At 47.5% G+C, this 23,593-nt stretch overlaps 1 protein-coding gene across 5 annotated transcripts in view; it reads right to left on the bottom strand.

The window, feature by feature from the left end:
- Positions 1-23,593, bottom strand: part of ctnna1 (catenin (cadherin-associated protein), alpha 1) — a 216,551-nt gene that overhangs the window by 19,486 nt on the left and 173,472 nt on the right. For 2 of the 5 annotated variants that reach the window (XM_084147310.1, XM_084147312.1), the window contains exon 17: positions 22,742-22,847. In XM_084147310.1, the coding sequence (XP_084003436.1) occupies positions 22,742-22,847 (106 nt within the window). Of the gene's footprint in view, positions 1-45; positions 1,057-3,583; positions 3,797-4,338; positions 4,369-10,785; positions 10,921-22,741; positions 22,848-23,593 lie in introns of those variants that run through there. The other 3 variants (XR_014610225.1, XM_084147309.1, XM_084147311.1) reach the window with 3 other exon arrangements.

The following is a 23,593-nucleotide window of genomic DNA, read 5'->3' as shown; positions in this document are numbered from 1 at the left end:
TAAATGACTAAAATGTAATATTAAGTATGAAGTGGTACGACACTATAATATCAAACTTTTATTAGATAGCACAGAATACATTGAGAATGAAAAATCAATTCGTTTTTTTAAATCAAAGCTAAAACTAAAATGTATATCAAAAACCTCCATTGAGAAAGAAAAGCTCCACATCCAAATGTTCTCCAGTTATTGCTTGAGTATTAAGGCAGTAGAGAGATAATTTGCATGGAGTGGAAAGGCCCATCTGATCTGCACATTATATATGATACTGCACCATATCATATCCGGCCCATAGTGGAGCACCATCCAATACCCTCCCCACGACATTATAAAACATGTTAGAAAGTCATTCTATAAAATACACAGGGCATCTCAAATCAGAGGTTGGCGGAAGAGGGTCAGGGGTCAAAATGATTAGTTGTCAGAATTAGATCTTACAGTATCAATGAAAGCCTCTCCCTACCCTCTCATACCAACACTGGAATCAAAATCTCATACCGACGGAAATAGAAATTAACTTTGCTTGGTCCAGTTGCTTTCCCCCATTGCTTTTTCTTTTCCTCCAATAGACATTATACAGTAGGCTATAGACTGAGCCCTATCAGAATATCAGAACGCGGCCGTTTCAATGAAAAAGAGACTGGTAGAGAAAGTGAGCTCAGGACGTCTGAGTATATAGTGTCCTACCTTAGTGTCCTACCTTACCGAGCCTGCATAAGCAACATCACATCAAACCACACAGCAGGACTAGGCCAGGGAAGGAAAGCAGGAATGCATTCAAACCAAAACATTTTTCTCTCACCCTGTTTTCTTCTCTTTCTTTTTTTTTTGGGACTGAAAATAAGTTCCAAACGTCTACAAATCAAGAGTTGATCTAGCTAGCTCCATCAGAGTTGATCTAGCCAGCTCCATCGGTATCCCAAGCCTCTAGCCCCTACCTCCTCTCACCACCCTAACCCTGACTCGACTGCTCCATCTCTAGATGCTATCCATGGCTTTGAACTCGCTGAGAGCCTGGACAGGGTTGATGTGTTTCTTTTGGGATGACCTCTTGACCTAAGAGAAGAGAAGAGAAGAGAGCATTTTATTGTATGTTTTCACAGAAATGTGTCTTGCGTCATTAAATCCAGGAGCATACCACCCTGAATCCCACTGCTGGCTTGCCTCTGAAGCTAAGCAGGGTTGGTCCTGGTTGGTCCCTGGATGGGAGACCAGATGCTGCTGGAAGTGGTGTTCATCTGGTCTAAAAAAAATAACCTAACGCCCCAGGGCAGTGATTGGGGACATTGCCCTGTGTAGGGTACAGTTTTTCGGATGGGACGTTAAATGGGTGTCCTGACTCTCTGTGGTCACTAAAGATCCAATGGCACTTATCGTCAGAGTAGGGGTATTTGTATTTATTATGGATCCCCATTAGTTCCTGCCAAGGCAGCAGCTACTCTTCCTATGGTCCAGCAAAATTAAGGCAGTTATACATTTTAAAAACATTACAATACATTCATAACAGATTTCACAACATATCAAGTGTGTGCCCTCAGGCCTCTACTCTACTACCACATATCTATAACACAACATCTGTGTGTACGTGTGTGTGTATAGTGTGTATGTTATCGTGTGTTTGTATGCATGTATCTATGTTTGTGTTGATTCAGTCTCCGCTGTTCCATAAGGTGTATTTTTATCTGTTTTTTTAATCGAATTTTACTGCTGGCATGAGTTACTTGATGTGGAATAGAGTTCCATGTAGTCATGGCACTATGTAGTACTGTGCACCTCCCATAGTCTGTTCTGGACTTGGGGATTGTGAAGAGACCTCTGGTGGCATGTCGTGTGGGGTATGCATGGGTGTCCGAGCTGTGAGCCAGTAGTTCAAACAGACAGCTTGGTTCATTCAACATGTCAATACCTCTCACAAATACAAGTAGTGATGAAGTCAATCTCTCCTCCACTTTGAGCCAGGAGAGATTGACATGCATATTATTAATGTTAGCTCTCTGTGTTCATCCAAGGGCCAGGCGTGCTGCCCTGTTCTGAGCCAATTGCAATTTTCCTAAGTCCCTCTTTGTGGCACCTGACCACACGACTGAACAGTAGTCCAGGTGCGACAAAACTAGGGCCTGTAGGACCTGCCTTGTTGACAGTGCTGTTAAGAATTCAGATCAGCGCTTTATTATAGACAGACTTCTCCCCATCATAGCTACTGTTGTATCAATATGTTTTGACCATGACAGTTTACAATCCAGGGTTACTCCAAGCAGTTTAGTCTCGTCAACATGCTCAATTTCCACATTATTCATTAAAATATTTAGTTGAGGTTTAGGGATTAGTGAATGATTTGTCCCAAATACAATGCTTTTAGTTTTTTGTAAAAATATTTAGGACTAATTTATTCCTTGCCACCCATTCTGAAACTAACTGCAGCTCTTTGTTAAGTGTTGCAGTCATTTCAGTCGCTGTGGTAGCTGACGTGTATAGTGTTGAGTCATCCGCATACATAGACACACTGGCTTTACTCAAAGCCAGTGGCATGTCGTTAGTAAAGATTGAAAAAATAAGGGGCCTAGACAGCTGCCCTGGGGAATTCCTGCTTCTACCTGGATTTTGTTGGAGAGGCTTCCATTAAAGAACACCATCTGTGTTCTGTTAGACAGGTAACTCTTTATCCACAATATAGCTGGGGGTGTAAAGCCATAACACATACATTTGTCTACCAACCCCCCCCCCCCCCACAATCTTTTTATCATCAATTTCTCTCAGCCAATCAGTCATTTGTGTAAGTGCTGTGCTTGTTGAATGTCCTTCCCTATAAGCGTGCTGAAAGACTGTTGTCAATTTGTTTACTGTAAAATAGCATTTTATCTGGTCAAACACAAGCTTTTCCAAAAAGTTTACTAAGGGTTGGTAACAGGCTGATTGGTCGGCTATTTGAGCCAGTTAAGGGGGCTTTACTATTCTTAGGTAGGGAATAACTTTTACTTCCCTGGTGTCCTGGTTAAATTCCCAATCTGGCCCTCATTACATCATCCCCAGGTTCCAATTGGCTCATTCACCCCCCTTCCTCTCCCCTGTAACTATTCCCCAGGTCATTGCTGTAAATGAGAATGTGTTCTCAGTGAACTTACCTGGGGGGAAAAAAAGGGTTAAATAAAATCTCTTTACAGGCCATAAAAAAAACTGACAATTTACAAAAGAAGAACATATAGGGCTGGTTTCCCGGACACAGACTAAGTTCTGGACTAAAAAATATAGTCTATATGGAAAGCTATTTAGTCCAGGAATATAATTTCTGTGTCCTGGACACTGACAGGCAACCGTGCAGGGGATTATACAAATTATGCTGGATTCCTTAGCGGTGAAACTGCCACGTCCGTTTGCGATATTACAACAAAAACTGTTTTTCCCCTCGGACATCATTGCATGTGCGATAGAACAGCAGAGTTTATACTCTTGTTTTTACCAAGATGCTTAATGCTCCAATCCTCCTTTTCAAAAACAAAACGAAAACAATAACACCTGGGGGGTGGACCAGTGGAGCCGTTCCCCCTGTAGAGGATCTCAGCTTTAACATCATGGTTCCCGTTACCTTGTTGTTGGATCCATCTTCCTGTTTCTCTCTCTTGACCAGGGGTTTCTTCTCTGGGGCTTTCATCTTCCAGGAGATGGCAGGCATGTTCAGGGACTGCATGGCCATGGACTTCTGGTACTTAGTGGAGGCCACGTAGCTAGCCTTGACCGTGGACACCACCGTGTTCATCAGGTTCTTAGCTGCCTGGATCAGAGACATAGCACTGTCCACCTGGAGGGAGAAGGGAGGAGGGGGAGGAGGGGGGAGAGGGGGGAGATACGATTAGCCAGTGCTTGAGGTAGAAGTTGTCCTCTTAACCACATATCTAGGATCAGATAACTAACTGCACCTCCCAGGATATTATACAGTAGTATAATCATATAGATACATCCCAAATGACCCCAAGGGTCCCTGGTCAAAGTAACGCACTATATAGGCAATAGGGTGTCATTTGGGATCACCCTATATCTGACCCCAAATCAGCAGTTAGAGGCAACCTGTATTTCCACCTGTAATGTTTCCCACCACCACCCTCACTGATCAGAGGGTCACTGAGTTAATGTGATCCTATGTGTCTGGCTTTGGCCAATGTCTCAGGTTACGCCCCAAATGGCCTCCTATTCCATATATAGTACACTACTTTTGACTAGGGCACAAAGGTCAAATAGGCCTAAGGCTCTGGTCAAAAGTAGTGCACTATGTAGGGAATAGGGTGTCGTTTGGGCTGCAGCCTGAATGTTACTGTACTGTATCTGTGGTGGGGTTGGGAATACCTGGCTCTCTAGGAATGCTTGGGAAACCTCCTGTGAAGGGAAAAGGGAGAGAGGGAACTTGAACGTTAATAGTTGAACTCTAGAAGTCTAGTTAATAAAGTGCAACATGGTGGAGCCTCGGGGTAAAGGCTTCAGAGCAGGACAAGGCAGCAGCAGTGTGACTGGCTGTACATCCAGCAGATTGACCATGTACAGGGTATACTGAATAACAGCCAGCAGATTGACCATGTGGTGTACAGGGTATACTGAATAACAGGCAGCAGATTGACCATGTGGTGTACAGGGTATACTGAATAACAGGCAGCAGATTGACCATGTGGTGTACAGGGTATACTGAATGACAGCCAGCAAATTGACCATGTGGTGTACAGGGTATACTGAATAACAGCCAGCAGATTGACCATGTGGTGTACAGGGTATACTGAATAACAACCAGCAGATTGACCATGTGGTGTACAGGGTATACTGAATAACAGCCAGCAGATTGACCATGTGGTGTACAGGGAATACTGAATAACAGCCAGCAGATTGACCATGTGATGCACAGGGAATACTGAATAACAGCCAGCAGATTGACCATGTGGTGTACAGGGTATACCGAATAACAGCCAGCAGATTGACCATGTGGTGTACAGGGTATACCGAATAACATCCAGCAGATTGACCATGTGATGCACAGGGTATACTGAATAACAGCCAGCAGATTGACCATGTACAGGGTATACTGAATAACAGCCAGCAGATTGACCATGTGGTGTACAGGGTATACTGAATAACAGCCAGCAGATTGACCATGTGGTGTACAGGGTATACTGAATAACAGCCAGCAGATGGACCATGTACAGGGTATACTGAATGACAGCCAGCAAATTGACCATGTGGTGTACAGGGTATACTGAATAACAGCCAGCAGATTGACCATGTGGTGTACAGGGTATACTGAATAACAGCCAGCAGATTGACCATGTGGTGTACAGGGTATACTGAATAACAGCCAGCAGATTGACCATGTGGTGTACAGGGTATACTGAATAACAGCCAGCAGATGGACCATGTACAGGGTATACTGAATGACAGCCAGCAAATTGACCATGTGGTGTACAGGGTATACTGAATAACAGCCAGCAGATTGACCATGTGGTGTACAGGTTATACTGAATAACAGCCAGCAGATTGACCATGTGGTGTACAGGGTATACTGAATAACAGCCAGCAGATTGACCATGTGGTGTACAGGTTATACTGAATAACAGCCAGCAGATTGACCATGTGGTGTACAGGGTATACTGAATAACATCCAGCAGATTGACCACGTGATGCACAGGGAATACTGAATAACAGCCAGCAGATTGACCATACGGTGTACAGGGTATACTGAATAACAGCCAGCAGATTGACCATGTGGTGTACAGGGTATACCGAATAACAGCCAGCAGATTGACCATGTGGTGTACAGAGTATACCGAATAACATCCAGCAGATTGACCATGTGATGCACAGGGTATACTGAATAACAGCCAGCAGATTGACCATACGGTGTACAGGGTATACTGAATAACAGCCAGCAGATTGACCATGTGGTGTACAGGGTATACCGAATAACATCCAGCAGATTGACTATGTGATGCACAGGGTATACTGAATAACAGCCAGCAGATTGACCATGTACAGGGTATACTGAATAACAGCCAGCAGATTGACAATGTGGTGTACAGGGTATACTGAATAACAGCCAGCAGATTGACCATGTGGTGTACAGGGTATACTGAATAACATTCAGCAGATTGACAATGTGGTGTACAGGGTATACTGAATAGCAGCCAGCAGATTGACCATGTACAGGGTATACTGAATAACAGCCAGCAGATTGACCATGGTGTACAGGGTATACTGAATAACATCCAGCAGATTGACCATGGTGTACAGGGTATACTGAATAACATCCAGCAGATTGACCATGTGGTGTACAGGGTATACTGAATAACATCCAGCAGATTGACCATGTGGTGTACAGGGTATACTGAATAACAGCCAGCAGATTGACCATGTGGTGTACATGGTATACTGAATAACAGCCAGCAGATTGACCATGTGGTGTACAGGGTATACCGAATAACAAGTGACATCAGTAAGAGATCATAGCTTTCACCTGGTCAGTCTCGGAAAGAGCAGGTGTTCTTAATGTTTTGTACTCTGTGTGTGTGTGTGTGTGTGTGTGTGTGTGTGTGTGTGTGTGTGTGTGTGTGTGTGTGTGTCCTGGTCAAAAGTAATGCATTCGAAAGTTAATAGTACCGTTTGGGACACATCCCTTAGTTAGAAACTGCTATTGTTGGACACTGGGAGTGTCTGAAATGGTAGCCTATTCCCTACATAGTGGTCTCTGGTCAAAAGTAGTGAACTATATAGGGAATAGGGTGCCATTTGGGACTCACACTACCACTGTGTTTAAGGCCTACAGGACAGGAGGAGGAGGAAACTCATTTTCCCCCACTTGAAGAAAGCCGAAAGCCACTGAGTTGAAACAAACAGATGCTCGGATGGCGGATGGGAGAGCGGGTGTCAGCCTCTTCTCCTAAAGAGGTTAATATCTTCTGGCAGGATGTTATCTTAAAGGGACACTTCAGGATTTTGACAATGATACCTTTATCTACTTCCCCAGAGTCAGATGAACTGATGGATTGCATTTTTATGTCTCTGCGTCCAGTTTGAAGGAAGCTTCTAACTAGCATTGGCACAATAGCTAACTAGTGTTAACACAATGACTGGAAGTCTATGGTAACTGCTAGCATGCTAGTAGATACCATAGACTTCCAGTCATTGCGCCAACGCTAGTTTGCATTGGCTCGCGAAACTATTTCTAACTTCCTTCATACTGGATGCAGAGGCATAGAAATTGCTACAATACTGAAGTATGCCTTTAAGCCAGTGACTAAGCAACTGCGAAAGGGGAAGACATTTTGAGACACTAGTCTCTTCACAAGAAAACAGGAAAGGAAACAGGGAAGGGAAGCCTTTATATAAAGGATGTGTCCAAAATGGCACCCTGTTCCCTACATAGTGCACTACTTTTGATTAGAGCCCTATGTGCCCTGGTCAAAAGTAGTGCACTATGTAGGGAATAGGGTGTCATTTGGGATGCAAATAAGACTTTTATAATGCCGTTATTATTTCTCACATCTTATTTATTTATTTGGTTATTATCTGTTTCAATCACCGGCTGTAAATTACACAACGTAAGGGAATGAATCATTAGTTTAATGGGAAGCTATTTCTTGGGTTATTACGATTAAATTACAGTTTTGCTTTGAAATTGAGAAAAGGAACTGGTGGATGAATTCAATAGAGCAATTCTAAAGTGAAAGGAGGATGAAACGTTTATTTTATAATATGACTCAATAAGGGTAAAATACATCTGAAAGGAGGAGGGAGGAGGATGAAACTTTTATTCTATTATATATGACTCACTAAACAGTAAAATACATGTGTTCAGTCTGGTTGGAATAAGACTTTCCCTCATCTCAAGGAAGGAAATCTAGGTGAAAATATTAGCTTTAGTTATTAAACATTTAGTTTCAAAAAGGTTAAGTCTTCTGTCTACTTTAGAGAGCCGACCCAAATGGCACCCTATTCCCTATGTAGCACACTACTTTTGACCAGAGTAGTGTGGGCGTTAGTAACACAGTGTAAAGCCAGACTACACAGCATGTATAGCGTTAGTAACACAGTGTAAAGCCAGACTACACAGCATGTATAGCGTTAGTAACACAGTGTAAAGCCAGACTACACAGCATGTATAGCGTTAGTAACACAGTGTAAAGCCAGACTACACAGCATGTATAGCGTTAGTAGCACAGTGTAAAGCCAGACTACACAGCATGTATAGCGTTAGTAGCACAGTGTAAAGCCAGACTACACAGCATGTATAGCGTTAGTAACACAGTGTAAAGCCAGACTACACAGCATGTATAGCGTTAGTAGCACAGTGTAAAGCCAGACTACACAGCATGTATAGCGTTAGTAACACAGTGTAAAGCCAGACTACACAGCATGTATAGCGTTAGTAACACAGTGTAAAGCCAGACTACACAGCATGTATAGCGTTAGTAACACAGTGTAAAGCCAGACTACACAGCATGTATAGCGTTAGTAGCACAGTGTAAAGCCAGACTACACAGCATGTATAGCGTTAGTAACACAGTGTAAAGCCAGACTACACAGCATGTATAGCGTTAGTAGCACAGTGTAAAGCCAGACTACACAGCATGTATAGTGTTAGTAACACAGTGTAAAGCCAGACTACACAGCATGTATAGCGTTAGTAACACAGTGTAAAGCCAGACTACACAGCATGTATAGCGTTAGTAGCACAGTGTAAAGCCAGACTACACAGCATGTATAGCGTTAGTAACACAGTGTAAAGCCAGACTACACAGCATGTATAGCGTTAGTAACACAGTGTAAAGCCAGACTACACAGCATGTATAGCGTTAGTAACACAGTGTAAAGCCAGACTACACAGCATGTATAGCGTTAGTAACACAGTGTAAAGCCAGACTACACAGCATGTATAGCGTTAGTAACACAGTGTAAAGCCAGACTACACAGCATGTATAGCGTTAGTAACACAGTGTAAAGCCAGACTACACAGCATGTATAGCGTTAGTAACACAGTGTAAAGCCAGACTACACAGCATGTATAGCGTTAGTAGCACAGTGTAAAGCCAGACTACACAGCATGTATAGCGTTAGTAGCACAGTGTAAAGCCAGACTACACAGCATGTATAGCGTTAGTAACACAGTGTAAAGCCAGACTACACAGCATGTATAGCGTTAGTAACACAGTGTAAAGCCAGACTACACAGCATGTATAGCGTTAGTAGCACAGTGTAAAGCCAGACTACACAGCATGTATAGCGTTAGTAACACAGTGTAAAGCCAGACTACACAGCATGTATAGCGTTAGTAACACAGTGTAAAGCCAGACTACACAGCATGTATAGTGTTAGTAGCACAGTGTAAAGCCAGACTACAGAGTAGGCCATAGCATATACAATGCCTTCAGAAAGTATTCACACCCCTTGACTTGTTCAACATTTTGTTATGTTACAGCCTGAACTTAAAACCAATTTAATTGAGATTCTGTGTCACATCACCCCATAATGTCAAAGTGGAATTATGTTTTTAGAAATGTTTACAATTTAATAAAAAATGAAAGGCTTTAATGTCTTGAGTCAATAAGTATTCAACACCTTTGTTATGGCAAGCCTAAATAAGTTCAGGAGTAAAAATGTGCTTAACAAGTCACATAATAAATTGCATGGACTCACTCTGTGTGCAATAATAGTTGTTTTACATGATTTTTGAATGACTACTTCAACTGTGTAACCTAAACATACAGATAATTGTAAGGTCCCTCAGTCAAGCAGTGAATATCAAACACAGATTAAAATCACAAAGACCAGGGAGGTTTTCCAATGCCTCGCAAAGGGCACATATTGGTAGATAGGTCAAAATAAAAATAAAAAGCAGACATTGAATATCCCTTTGAGCATGGTGAAGTTAATAATTACACTTTGGATGGTGTATCAATGCACCCAGTCACTATAAAGATACAGGCATCCTTCCTAACTCAGTTGCCGGAGAGGAAGGAAACAGCTCAGGGATTTCACCATGAGGCCAATGGTGACTTTAAAACAGTTAAGAGTTTAATGGCTGTGATAAGAGAAAACTGCGGATGAATCAATAACATTGTAGTTACTCTACAATACTAACCTAATTGACTGAGTGAAAAGAAGGAAGGCTGTACAGAATAAAAAAATATTCCAAAACATGAATTCCTGTTTGCAATAAGTCACTAAAGTAAAACTACAAAAAATGTGACAAAGAAATTAACTTTATGTCCTGAATACAAAGTGTTATGTTTTGGGAGAATCCAACACAACACATCACTGAGTACCACTCTTCATATTTTCAAACATGGTAGTGGATGCATCATGTTATGGGTATGCTTGTCATCGGCAAGGACTAGGGAGTTTTTTTAGGATAAAAATAAACAATGGAGCTAAGCACAGGCAAAATCCTAGAGGAAAACCTGGTTCAGTCTGCTTTCCGCCAGACACTGGGAGATGAATTCACCTTTCAGCAGGACAATAACACAAGGCCAAAATATACACTGGAGTTGCTTACCAAGACGACATTGAATGTTCCTGAGTGGCCTAGTTACAGTTTTGACTTAAATTGGCTTGACAATCTATGGCAAGACTTGAAAATGGCTGTCTAGCAATGATCAACAACCAACTTGACAGAGCTTGAAGAATTTAAAAAAGAATAATGTACAAATATTGTACAATCCAGGTGTGCAAAGCGCTTAGAGACTTACCCCGGCTATAACCACTAGACTACACACAGCATGTACAGTGTAAGTAACAAAGTGCATCAGTTCTTACCCCAGAGACCACGAGCTCTCCTCCCAGGTTCTGGACCTCTGCTTTGACCTTACTACAGATGTTGAGCTGGTGGCAGTACAGGGCTATACGCTGCAGGTAGGCCAACAGGTCCTGCTTACAGGCCGAGTCTGGACACTGGAGAGAGAGAGAGACAGACAGAGAGAGATGGGGTTAGACCAGGACATACAGGCCGAGTCTGGACACTGGAGAGAGAGAGAGAGACAGAGAGAGATGGGGTTAGACCAGGACATACAGGCCGAGTCTGGACACTGGAGAGAGAGAGAGAGACAGAGTGAGATGGGGTTAGACCAGGACATACAGGTCGAGTCTGGACACTGGAGAGAGAGAGAGAGACAGAGAGAGATGGGGTTAGACCAGGACATACAGGCCGAGTCTGGACACTGGAGAGAGAGAGAGACAGAGAGAGATGGGGTTAGACCAGGACATACAGGCCGAGTCTGGACACTGGAGAGAGAGAGAGACAGAGTGAGATGGGGTTAGACCAGGACATACAGGCCGAGTCTGGACACTGGAGAGAGAGAGAGAGACAGAGAGAGATGGGGTTAGACCAGGACATACAGGCCGAGTCTGGACACTGGAGAGAGAGAGAGAGACAGAGAGAGATGGGGTTAGACCAGGACATACAGGTCGAGTCTGGACACTGGAGAGAGAGAGAGAGAGAGAGAGATGGGGTTAGACTAGGACATACAGGCCGAGTCTGGACACTGGAGAGAGAGAGAGACAGAGTGAGATGGGGTTAGACTAGGACATTTACATCATTTAGCAGACGCTTTTATCCAAAGCGACTTACAGTCATGTGTGCATACATTTTTACATATGGGTGTTCCCGGGGAACGAGCCCACTACCCTGGCGTTACAAGCGCCGTGCTCTACCAGTTGAGCTACAGAGATGGGGTTAGACTAGGACATACAGGCAGAGTGTGGCCATAGAGCACATCATGGAAGGTAAATGCAGTATGTTAATAAATCTACAGATACACCAGTCATCAGTTAGCAACAACCTCTCCCTCAACGTGACCAAGACAAATGAGATGATTGTGGACTACAGGGGAAAAAAAGAGGACTGAGCACGCCCCCATTCTCATCGACGGGGCTGTAGTGGAACAGGTTGAGAGCTTCAAGTTCCTTGGTGTCCACATCACCAACGAACTATCATGGTCCAAACACACCAAGACAGTCGTGAAGAGGGTACGACAAAGCCTATTACCCCTCAGGAGACTGAAAAGATGTGGCATGGGTCCTCAGATCCTCAAGAAATTCTACAGCGGCACCATCGAGAGCATCCTGACTGGTTGCATCACCGCCTGGTATGGCAACTGCTTGGCCTCCGACCGCAAGGCACTACAGAGGGTAGTGCATATGGCGCAGTACATCACTGGGGCCAAGCTTCCTGCCATCCAGGACCTCTATACCAGGCGGTGTCAGAGGAAGGCCCTCAAAATTGTCAAAGACTCCAGCCACCCTAGTCATAGACTGTTCTCTCTGCTACCGCACGGCAAGCGGTACCGGAGTGCCAAGTCTAGGTCCAAAAGACTTCTCAACAGCTTCTACCCCCAAGCCATAAGACTCCTGAACAGCTAATCATGGCTACCCAGACTATTTGCACTGCCCCCCCACCCCATCTTTTTACGCTGCTGCTACTCTGTTAATTATTTATGCATAGTCACTTTAACTCTACCCACATGTACATATTACTTCAACTACCTCAACTAACCGGTGCCCCCGCACATTGACTCTGCACCAGTACCCCCCCTGTATATAACCTCCCTACTGTTATTTTATTTTACTTCTGCTCTTTTTTTCTCAACACTTTTTTGTTGTTTTATTCTAAATTTTTATTAAAAATAAATGCACTGTTGGTTAAGGGCTGTAAGTAAGCATTTCACTAATGTCTGCACCTGTTGTATTCGGCGCATGTGGCCAATACAATTTGATTTGATTTGATTTGAGCACAGACAGAGATGGGCCGAGTATTTTAGAAGTTATTCGGCTAAGTCCCAAACAGCACCCTGTGCACTACATTTGACCAGAGCCTACAGAACAGGCCTACAGAACAGGCCTACAGAACACAGAACATGCCTACAGAACACAGAACAGGCCTACATAACACAGAACAGGCCTACATAACACAGAACAGGCCTACAGAACACAGAACAGGCCTACAGAACACAGAACAGGCCTACATAACACAGAACAGGCCTACAGAACACAGAACAGGCCTACATAACACAGAACAGGCATACAGAACACAGAACAGGCCTACAGAACACAGAACAGGCCTACAGAACACAGAACAGGCCTACAGAACACAGAACAGGCCTACAGAACACAGAACAGGCCTACAGAACACAGAACAATCATTTTGTCCTCAACAAACCCTCCCACACCCAGAGAGACAATGGAAGACCAGGAAAAAGGGGATTTAAACACCCTCGGAACACCCTCGGAGGGGGACACACACCCTCGGACCACCCTTGGAGGGGGACACACACCCTCTGACTCTTCTCACACACTGACCTTAACATGCCACATGCACAACACCTGTTACCATGCTGGAGCTGATTCACAGAGAACCTCCCTAGGAGGAGGAGAGGAGCTGGTTCTAGTCAGCACTATTCACACAGAGAACCTCCCTAGGAGGAGGAGAGGAGCTGGTTCTAGTCAGCACTATTCACACAGAGAACCTCCCTAGGAGGAGGAGAGGAGCTGGTTCTAGTCAGCACTATTCACACAGAGAACCTCCCTAGGAGGAGGAGAGGAGCTGGTTCTAGTCAGCACTATTCACACGGAGAACCTCCCTAGGAGGAGGAGAGGAGCTGGTTGTAGTCAGCACTATTCACACGGAGAACCTCCCTAGGAGGAGGAGAGGAGCTGGTTCTAGTCAGCACTATTCACACAGAGAACCTCCCTAGGAGGAGGAGGAGGGGGTGTCTGTGTTTGCGTAGTGTGTGTGAGAGAGATGATCAACTGTGTATGACCTGAGAGAGATCCTCCCTAGGAGGAGGAGGAGGAGGGGGTGTCTGTGTTTGCGTAGTGTGTATATGACCTGAGAGAGATCCTCCAGGAAACGCTTTATCTGACATCACACCTCTGAACTGGTGGTGTGTCTGTAATGCATTCGGTGCCACCGGCAGGGAGAGCAGTGTGACTTGAGATGCATGGCATAGTTACAGCAGATATGGATAGGATGGTGCTGTTTGGCGGACTGCCTGGCTGAGGGCCTTAGTATTCTACATTATTGCTGGTGATGATTATGGTGGTAGTGGTGGTGATGATGATGGTGGTAGTGGTGATGATTATGACGGTAGTGGTGATGATTATGACGGTAGTGGTGATGATTATGACGGTAGTGGTGATGATTATGACGGTAGTGGTGATGATTTTGACGGTAGTGGTGATGATTTTGACGGTAGTGGTGGTGATTATGACGGTAGTGGTGGTGGTGGTGATGGTGGTGGTGACGGTAGTGGTGATGGTGATGATGGTAGTGGTGATGATGGTAGTGGTGATGATGGTGGTGGTGATGGTGATGATGGTAGTGGTGATGATGGTGATGATGGTGGTGGTGACGGTAGTGGTGATGATGGTGGTGGTGATGGTGATGATGGTAGTGGTGATGATGGTAGTGGTGATGATGGTAGTGGTGATGATGGTGGTGGTGATGGTGATGATGGTGATGATTGTGGTGGTGATGGTGATGATGGTAGTGGTGATGATGGTGATGATGGTGGTGGTGACGGTAGTGGTGATGATGGTGGTGGTGATGGTGATGATGGTAGTGGTGATGATGGTAGTGGTGATGATGGTGGTGGTGATGGTGATGATGGTAGTGGTGATGATGGTGATGGTAGTGGTGATGATGGTAGTGGTGATGATGGTGGTGGTGATGATGGTGGTGGTGATGGTGATGATGGTGGTGGTGATGATGGTGGTGGTGATGATGGTATTGTGTGTCTGGTTCTCTAGTTAATGTGCTGTCTATTAGATTTCATCAGTCTCTCAGCTCTCCTCGTGTTTCTGAAGCACAGCTAAATATAAAGTCATCAGCCATGATGATCAACCAAGTCACAATCTGAAACAAACTGATTATCTACGCTCTCCATATCTCTCCATCTTCACTGTCCCCCTCTCCTTCAGTCTCTCTCTCCATCCCTCTCCTCTCTCTATCCTCCTCACCCTTCTCAGATTGATAAAATGATGCTCAAGATTTGCATGGGGACTCATTTAATAATAGTGACACGTTGGGGACGTTAATGTGACAGATAGCAGACAGACACAGAGACTGGAAATGGAAACCTCTCCCCTAAGAGAACTGGAATCCTCTCCCCTAAGAGAACTGGAAATGGAAACCTCTCCCCTAAGAGAACTGGAAACGGAAACCTCTCCCCTAAGAGAACTGGAAACGGAAACCTCTCCCCTAAGAGAACTGGAAACGGAAACCTCTCCCCTAAGAGAACTGGAAACGGAAACCTCTCCCCTAAGAGAACTGGAAATGGAAACCTCTCCCCTAAGAGAACTGGAAACGGAAACCTCTCCCCTAAGAGAACTGGAAATGGAAACCTCTCCCCTAAGAGAACTGGAATGCTAAAAAAAGAATGTCCAGCAAGCTATTCTAGTCTAACTTTTCCTACATGGGAGAGGCCAGCGGAGCACAGGGAGCGCCTCAGACCCAGCGGCAGAAAGAATCTGTGGGACGGGCCTCTGATTTCCATAGGTGGGCACGTTTTTTCACGGGACCTGTGTGTGTACCCGTTTGAGCTTTTCTTAATGGGTGTAATAGTAAATACCATAGGCAGCTGGAGAGTTTCAAGTTCAGGGAAGTTTGCAATTTATCCTCCCGTTTCTACCCATCTGCGCACCTGTTATGATTATTTATATATGCACATTTTCTTGGAAAAGTTTCATTTCAATAATAAGGTTTTAGTTTCTCAAAGTCATTTTCACATGGTTTATCATAAAAATTCCGAAGTAAAATTATAAAAATCTTGAAAAGTTGAAATTCAACTATGCCAAGAGCACCAGCCTCTGCCATATGATTGGCGGCTAAAGACATGAGAGCATAGAACTCAGAGATAGCCTATAGGCCATAGAACTCAGAGATAGCCTATAGGCCATAGAACTCAGAGATAGCCTATAGGCCATAGAACTCAGAGATAGCCTATAGGCCATAGAACTCAGAGATAGCCTATAGGCCATAGAACTCAGAGATAGCCTATAGGCCATAGAACTCAGAGATAGCCTATAGGCCATAGAACTCAGAGATAGCCTATAGGCCATAGAACTCAGAGATAGCCTATAGGCCATAGAACTCAGAGATAGCCTATAGGCCATAGAACTCAGAGATAGCCTATAGGCCATAGAACTCAGAGATAGCCTATAGGCCATAGAAGTCAGAGATAGCCTATAGGCCATAGAACTCAGAGATAGCCTATAGGCCATAGAACTCAGAGATAGCCTATAGGCCATAGAACTCAGAGATAGCCTATAGGCCATAGAACTCAGAGATAGCCTATAGGCCATAGAACTCAGAGATAGCCTATAGGCCATAGAACTCAGAGATAGCCTATAGGCCAATGCAGCAGTAGGACTAGAATTGCCATCATCAACTAAGTAAAATACATAGGCCTAAAGCCGACAACATAAAAACAGTAGAATATATCCTGATGAAAATTCAGGTTCTTTCAATCACATTCATCCATCTACTCCGCATGCCTGCCTCTCTTTCTATCTGTCTTGACTTGAGCTATTGCTAGCGAACTTGCAACATTGTATCAAATCACTACTTGGTCTGGTCCAACCACTGTAGCTAGCGAACTTGCAACATTGTATCAAATCACTACTTGGTCTGGTCCAACCACTGTAGCTAGCGAACTTGCAACATTGTATCAAATCACTACTTGGTCTGGTCCAACCACTGTAGCTAGCGAACTTGCAACATTGTATCAAATCACTACTTGGTCTGGTCCAACCACTGTAGCTAGCGAACTTGCAACATTGTATCAAATCACTACTTGGTCTGGTCCAACCACTGTAGCTAGCAAACTTGCAACATTGTATCAACTAGTCTATCCTGGGCAAGATAAATGTATTTACTTTAGGGCAATCCAGCATCCTAACAATACACTTGTGCACCTGCCAACTTTCCTTTCCAATTCACAAGAGGCTGAAACCAGAGATCAGTATATTATGATGAGATGCTCATGTCTCCGCCCTGACAATGGGCGTCTTTGTCCCAAAGGCAGGCGACAAGCTCAGGTTTGCATATTATTCCCATAGAAACACATTGGGCTTTTGTTTCTTGAGGGGAGTGTTGGGGCGCACACACTCACCAGGTGGACAGCTTCTATGGTTGTGTTCAGGCTCAGGGCTAGGATTCTCTGAAGGGCTTTACCTGCCAGAAAAACTAAATTTTCTCTCAGGTAGCCTGATGAGTGGAGTTGGGTTTACTGTAAGGTGGAAATGTCGATTTGTAGTTTCTTGAGTTGGTTGTTTATGACTGTGGTCTTGCAGGTATCACTTATTTCTTGTAGGTTGTCAGTTAGTCCAGTTGTCATAGTCCTGACGTTCCAGCATCCCAGACATAACGCCGGAGTCATCACTTTTTTTTGTCTGGCGAGTTGGTTTACAGCCCACTTGTTGGGATAAATCCCTAAGCGTCATGCACCCAATGAAGCAGGTAAGCTGTGGTGACTGGGGGCTGTCCCGCTTAAGGGGAGGTAGTTGTACAGTGACATCATGGCATCTCTGCCACTAGGAGGAGGCCTTGGCGCCCATCTCCACGCCGATTGATGAAGGGCTTAAAAAACCAGTAACTGCTGACCTCCCGTGTCGCATCTTCACAGCACAAAAAAAAAAGCCTGAGCAATTGCGTACGGAGGCCCTGTGTTGCCCAGGCAACAGGGCTCCCCCCATCTCAGCCTCCCTGGTCTGATCCAAAAGCAATAATTTATTCAGACCCTTAACAACAGAAATCCTTCTGCATCCTAATTATAGTCCCGTATTATTAAAAGGACGTCATTAGACTGATGAAGATAAGGACAACTAAACGTATTTCATGTAACTGTTGAAAGCAAGGAAGGACTGAAGCAACAATAGGTTACTTAGAGATAGATAGGAGTTAATAGCCACGTCATGATGCACAACATTAGAGGAAATAGTATCAAAAAGGTAAGACTACTAACTAAAAAGGCACCAGACTACTAATTATAAAAATGTAAAATAATAATAAATTAAATAAATTAAATAACATTTGCCAGCCTATAATTGTAACTCTGTAGGCCTCATGTCCTGCTCCAGCATCGCTTGTTCTCTCCCAGCTTCGTGGTTTGAACGAGGTGCGATATCCCAGTCCATATAATACAGTACAGTAATACAAGTCCTCACTCCAAAAGATTACTGGAGCTTGTCTCATTCATTTACCCAAGAGAGCATACAGCTATGGCCTTTAATGTTTCCCTGACATGGCGTAATGTGCGGTAGCCCATCATTAATAGCCTGTTGGATAACGGGAAAATCATTTGGGCTTTTTTTGGGCTTGAGCTTTCATGCCGATCAAGGCTCTAATCAAAATCCAGACACATTTGTATGCTTTAGAATGACACTTCCCGTTTTGGCAGGAAAAGTTATTTGTTCTCGGGATGGAGCGTTTGTAAAATACTGGGAAAATATTCAACCCTAATTGAGGTAGAGAGGGATATGTGTTTTCATACACACATACAGTGTCTGGGGTGGAGGGATAGATGGAGGAGACATGGGGGTGGAGGAGAGGGGGATGGAGGAGACATGGGGGTGGAGGAGAGGGGGATGGAGGAGACATGGGGGTGGAGGAGACATGGGGGTGGAGGAGACATGGGGGTGGAGGAGACATGGGGGTGGAGGAGAGGGGGATAGAGGAGGAGAGGGGGATAGAGGAGACATGGGGGTGGAGGAGAGGGGGATATAGGAGTGTGGGGGTGGAGGAGAGGGGGATAGAGGAGACATGGGGGTGGAGGAGAGGGGGATAGAGGAGACATGGGGGTGGAGGAGAGGGGGATAGAGGAGACATGGGGGTGGAGGAGAGGGGGATAGAGGAGACATGGGGGTGGAGGAGAGGGGGATAGAGGAGACATGGGGGTGGAGGAGAGGGGGATAGAGGAGACATGGGGGTGGAGGAGAGGGGGATAGAGGAGACATGGGGTGGAGGAGAGGGGGATGGAGGAGACATGGGGGTGGAGGAGAGGGGGATAGAGGAGACATGGGGGTGGAGGAGACATGGGGGTGGAGGAGAGGGGGATATAGGAGACATGGGGGTGGAGGAGAGGGGGATAGAGGAGACATGGGGTGGAGGAGAGGGGGATGGAGGAGACATGGGGGTGGAGGAGAGGGGGATAGAGGAGACATGGGGGTGGAGGAGAGGGGGATAGAGGAGACATGGGGGTGGAGGAGAGGGGGATGGAGGAGACATGGGGGTGGAGGAGAGGGGGATAGAGGAGACATGGGGGTGGAGTAGAGGGGGGTGGAGGAGACATGGGGGTGGAGGAGAGGGGGATAGAGGAAACATGGGGTGGAGGAGAGGGGGATAGAGGAGACATGGGGGTGGAGGAGAGGGGGATGGAGGAGACATGGGGTGGAGGAGAGGGGGATAGAGGAGAGGGGGATAGAGGAGACATGGGGGTGGAGGAGACATGGGGGTGGAGGAGAGGGGGATGGAGGAGACATGGGGATGGAGGAGACATGGGGGTGGAGGAGACATGGGGGTGGAGGAGACATGGGGGTGGAGGAGACATGGGGTGGAGGAGACATGGGGGTGGAGGAGACATGGGGTGGAGGAGACATGGGGGTGGAGGAGACATGGGGTGGAGGAGACATAGGGTGGAGGAGACATGGGGTGGAGGAGACATGGGGGATAGAGGAGACATGGGGTGGAGGAGAGGGGGATAGAGGAGACATGGGGGTGGAGGAGAGGGGGATAGAGGAGACATGGGGGTGGAGGAGAGGGGGATAGAGGAGACATGGGGTGGAGGAGACATGGGGGTGGAGGAGAGGGGGATGGAGGAGACATGGGGGTGGAGGAGAGGGGGATAGAGGAGACATGGGGGTGGAGGAGAGGGGGATAGAGGAGACATGGGGGTGGAGGAGACATGGGGGTGGAGGAGAGGGGGATAGAGGAGACATGGGGGTGGAGGAGACATGGGGGTGGAGGAGAGGGGGATAGAGGAGACATGGGGGTGGAGGAGACATGGGGGTGGAGGAGACATGGGGTGGAGGAGACATGGGGTGGAGGAGACATGGGGTGGAGGAGACATGGGGGTGGAGGAGACATGGGGGTGGAGGAGACATGGGGGTGGAGGAGAGGGGGATGGAGGAGACATGGGGTAGAGGAGAGGGGGATAGAGGAGAGGGGGATAGAGGAGACATGGGGTGGAGGAGACATGGGGGTGGAGGAGACATGGGGTGGAGGAGACATGGGGTGGAGGAGACATGGGGTGGAGGAGAGGGGGATAGAGGAGACATGGGGGTGGAGGAGACATGGGGGTGGAGGAGAGGGGGATAGAGGAGACATGGGGGTGGAGGAGACATGGGGGTGGAGGAGACATGGGGTGGAGGAGACATGGGGTGGAGGAGACATGGGGTGGAGGAGACATGGGGGTGGAGGAGACATGGGGTGGAGGAGACATGGGGTGGAGGAGAGGGGGATATAGGAGTGTGGGGGTGGAGGAGAGGGGGATAGAGGAGACATGGGGGTGGAGGAGAGGGGGATAGAGGAGACATGGGGGTGGAGGAGAGGGGGATAGAGGAGACATGGGGGTGGAGGAGAGGGGGATAGAGGAGACATGGGGGTGGAGGAGACATGGGGGTGGAGGAGACATGGGGTGGAGGAGAGGGGGATAGAGGAGACATGGGGGTGGAGGAGAGGGGGATAGAGGAGACATGGGGGTGGAGGAGACATGGGGGTGGAGGAGACATGGGGTGGAGGAGAGGGGGATAGAGGAGACATGGGGTGGAGGAGAGGGGGATAGAGGAGACATGGGGGTGGAGGAGAGGGGGATATAGGAGACATGGGGGTGGAGGAGAGGGGGATAGAGGAGACATGGGGGTGGAGGAGAGGGGGATAGAGGAGACATGGGGGTGGAGTAGAGGGGGGTGGAGGAGACATGGGGGTGGAGGAGAGGGGGATAGAGGAGACATGGGATGGAGGAGAGGGGGATAGAGGAGACATGGGGGTGGAGGAGAGGGGGATAGAGGAGACATGGGGGTGGAGTAGAGGGGGGTGGAGGAGACATGGGGGTGGAGGAGAGGGGGATAGAGGAGACATGGGGGTGGAGTAGAGGGGGGTGGAGGAGACATGGGGGTGGAGGAGAGGGGGATAGAGGAGACATGGGGGTGGAGGAGAGGGGGATAGAGGAGACATGGGGGTGGAGTAGAGGGGGGTGGAGGAGACATGGGGGTGGAGGAGAGGGGGATAGAGGAGACATGGGGGTGGAGTAGAGGGGGGTGGAGGAGACATGGGGGTGGAGGAGACATGGGATGGAGGAGAGGGGGATAGAGGAGACATGGGGGTGGAGGAGAGGGGGATAGAGGAGACATGGGGGTGGAGTAGAGGGGGGTGGAGGAGAGGGGGATAGAGGAGACATGGGATGGAGGAGAGGGGGGTAGAGGAGACATGGGGGTGGAGGAGAGGGGGATAGAGGAGACATGGGGGTGGAGTAGAGGGGGGTGGAGGAGACATGGGGGTGGAGGAGAGGGGGATAGAGGAGACATGGGATGGAGGAGAGGGGGATAGAGGAGACATGGGGGTGGAGGAGAGGGGGATAGAGGAGACATGGGGGTGGAGTAGAGGGGGGTGGAGGAGACATGGGGGTGGAGGAGAGGGGGATAGAGGAGACATGGGATGGAGGAGAGGGGGGTAGAGGAGACATGGGGGTGGAGGAGAGGGGGATAGAGGAGACATGGGGGTGGAGGAGAGGGGGGTGGAGGAGACATGGGGGTGGAGGAGAGGGGGATAGAGGAGACATGGGGGTGGAGGAGACATGGGGGTGGAGGAGAGGGGGATAGAGGAGAGGGGGATAGAGGAGACATGGGGGTGGAGGAGACATGGGGGTGGAGGAGAGGGGGATAGAGGAGAGGGGGATAGAGGAGACATGGGATGGAGGAGAGGGGGGTAGAGGAGACATGGGGGTGGAGGAGAGGGGGATAGAGGAGACATGGGGGTGGAGTAGAGGGGGGTGGAGGAGACATGGGGGTGGAGGAGAGGGGGATAGAGGAGACATGGGATGGAGGAGAGGGGGGTAGAGGAGACATGGGGGTGGAGGAGAGGGGGATAGAGGAGACATGGGGGTGGAGGAGACATGGGGGTGGAGGAGAGGGGGATAGAGGAGAGGGGGATAGAGGAGACATGGGGGTGGAGGAGACATGGGGGTGGAGGAGAGGGGGATAGAGGAGAGGGGGATAGAGGAGACATGGGATGGAGGAGAGGGGGGTAGAGGAGACATGGGGGTGGAGGAGAGGGGGATAGAGGAGACATGGGGGTGGAGTAGAGGGGGGTGGAGGAGACATGGGGGTGGAGGAGAGGGGGATAGAGGAGACATGGGATGGAGGAGAGGGGGGTAGAGGAGACATGGGGGTGGAGGAGAGGGGGATAGAGGAGACATGGGGGTGGAGGAGAGGGGGGTGGAGGAGACATGGGGGTGGAGGAGAGGGGGATAGAGGAGACATGGGATGGAGGAGAGGGGGATAGAGGAGACATGGGGGTGGAGGAGACATGGGGGTGGAGGAGAGGGGGATAGAGGAGAGGGGGATAGAGGAGACATGGGGGTGGAGGAGACATGGGGGTGGAGGAGAGGGGGATAGAGGAGAGGGGGATAGAGGAGACATGGGATGGAGGAGAGGGGGGTAGAGGGTGATATAGAAAGAGATTGAGAGAGATGGGCGAGATAGGTATCATTGTGTAACTTACCTGGTCTGCGATGGTGCGGCCCAGTTTGTCCATCCTGGATCCAGCCTCAGCAATCTTCTTAGCAGCACTGATGACATCAGAGGTATTCTTCAACGGACCTTTACCCCTGGGAACACAGGACACACATCAGTGGCGGTCAGTGCCGTTTCAGATGAGGGTTTAGGCTACTACATGATACCCACATGTTCCCTATACCCATCATGACGTTGCTACAACCTAGCCTACGAATGGAAGTTTACAACGTAGGTGCACACAGGTCGAGCAAATGTGGAGTAATCAAGGTGACAGAAAGTGACACGTTCAGTACCGCCTTACACACACTTTCCCTGAGTCTAGCTGATCTAGCCTGTAATCATTAGTCTAACAGTTTCAAATGTGAGTTTCTATTGGACAAATTCAGGTATGTTTATCCCCGTTTTGCTTAATTTGCTTCCGTTTAAGAAACATTAACAGGATCGGCAGAATGAATACACCCCTGATCACACGCAAACACAGTTCACTCGCATCTACGCGCTCTCCTCCTCTCACCTTTTCCCTTCGCTTGTGGACTTCAGTGCACAACACATAAAAAAAAGAAAAAAAAACGTTCCAAGCCAAACCTTCATATCATGACCGCTAACCGCTACAACACACAGACTACATCGGTCACCTCCTAGTCAACATAGCTACTAGAACTAACGCGTTAGTAAACCTGCTACAATCATGCAGTACAGTCAGCAAGCAGTCTATCAGTTACACCGGCGGGCTCCGGTGGCAATAAATTAATAAAACCTCAAGTTTACCTTGACTTTCAGTGTTGGATAGCCATAACTAGCTAGCTAACATAGCATCCCTCTCTGTTGTAGCCGGGTG

Source organism: Coregonus lavaretus (genome assembly GCF_964263955.1).
Source record: "Coregonus lavaretus genome assembly, chromosome: 29".
Classification (NCBI taxonomy): domain Eukaryota; kingdom Metazoa; phylum Chordata; class Actinopteri; order Salmoniformes; family Salmonidae; genus Coregonus; species Coregonus lavaretus.
Note: the sequence above shows the minus strand (reverse complement) of the source record. Positions and strands in the feature narration are given on the sequence as shown.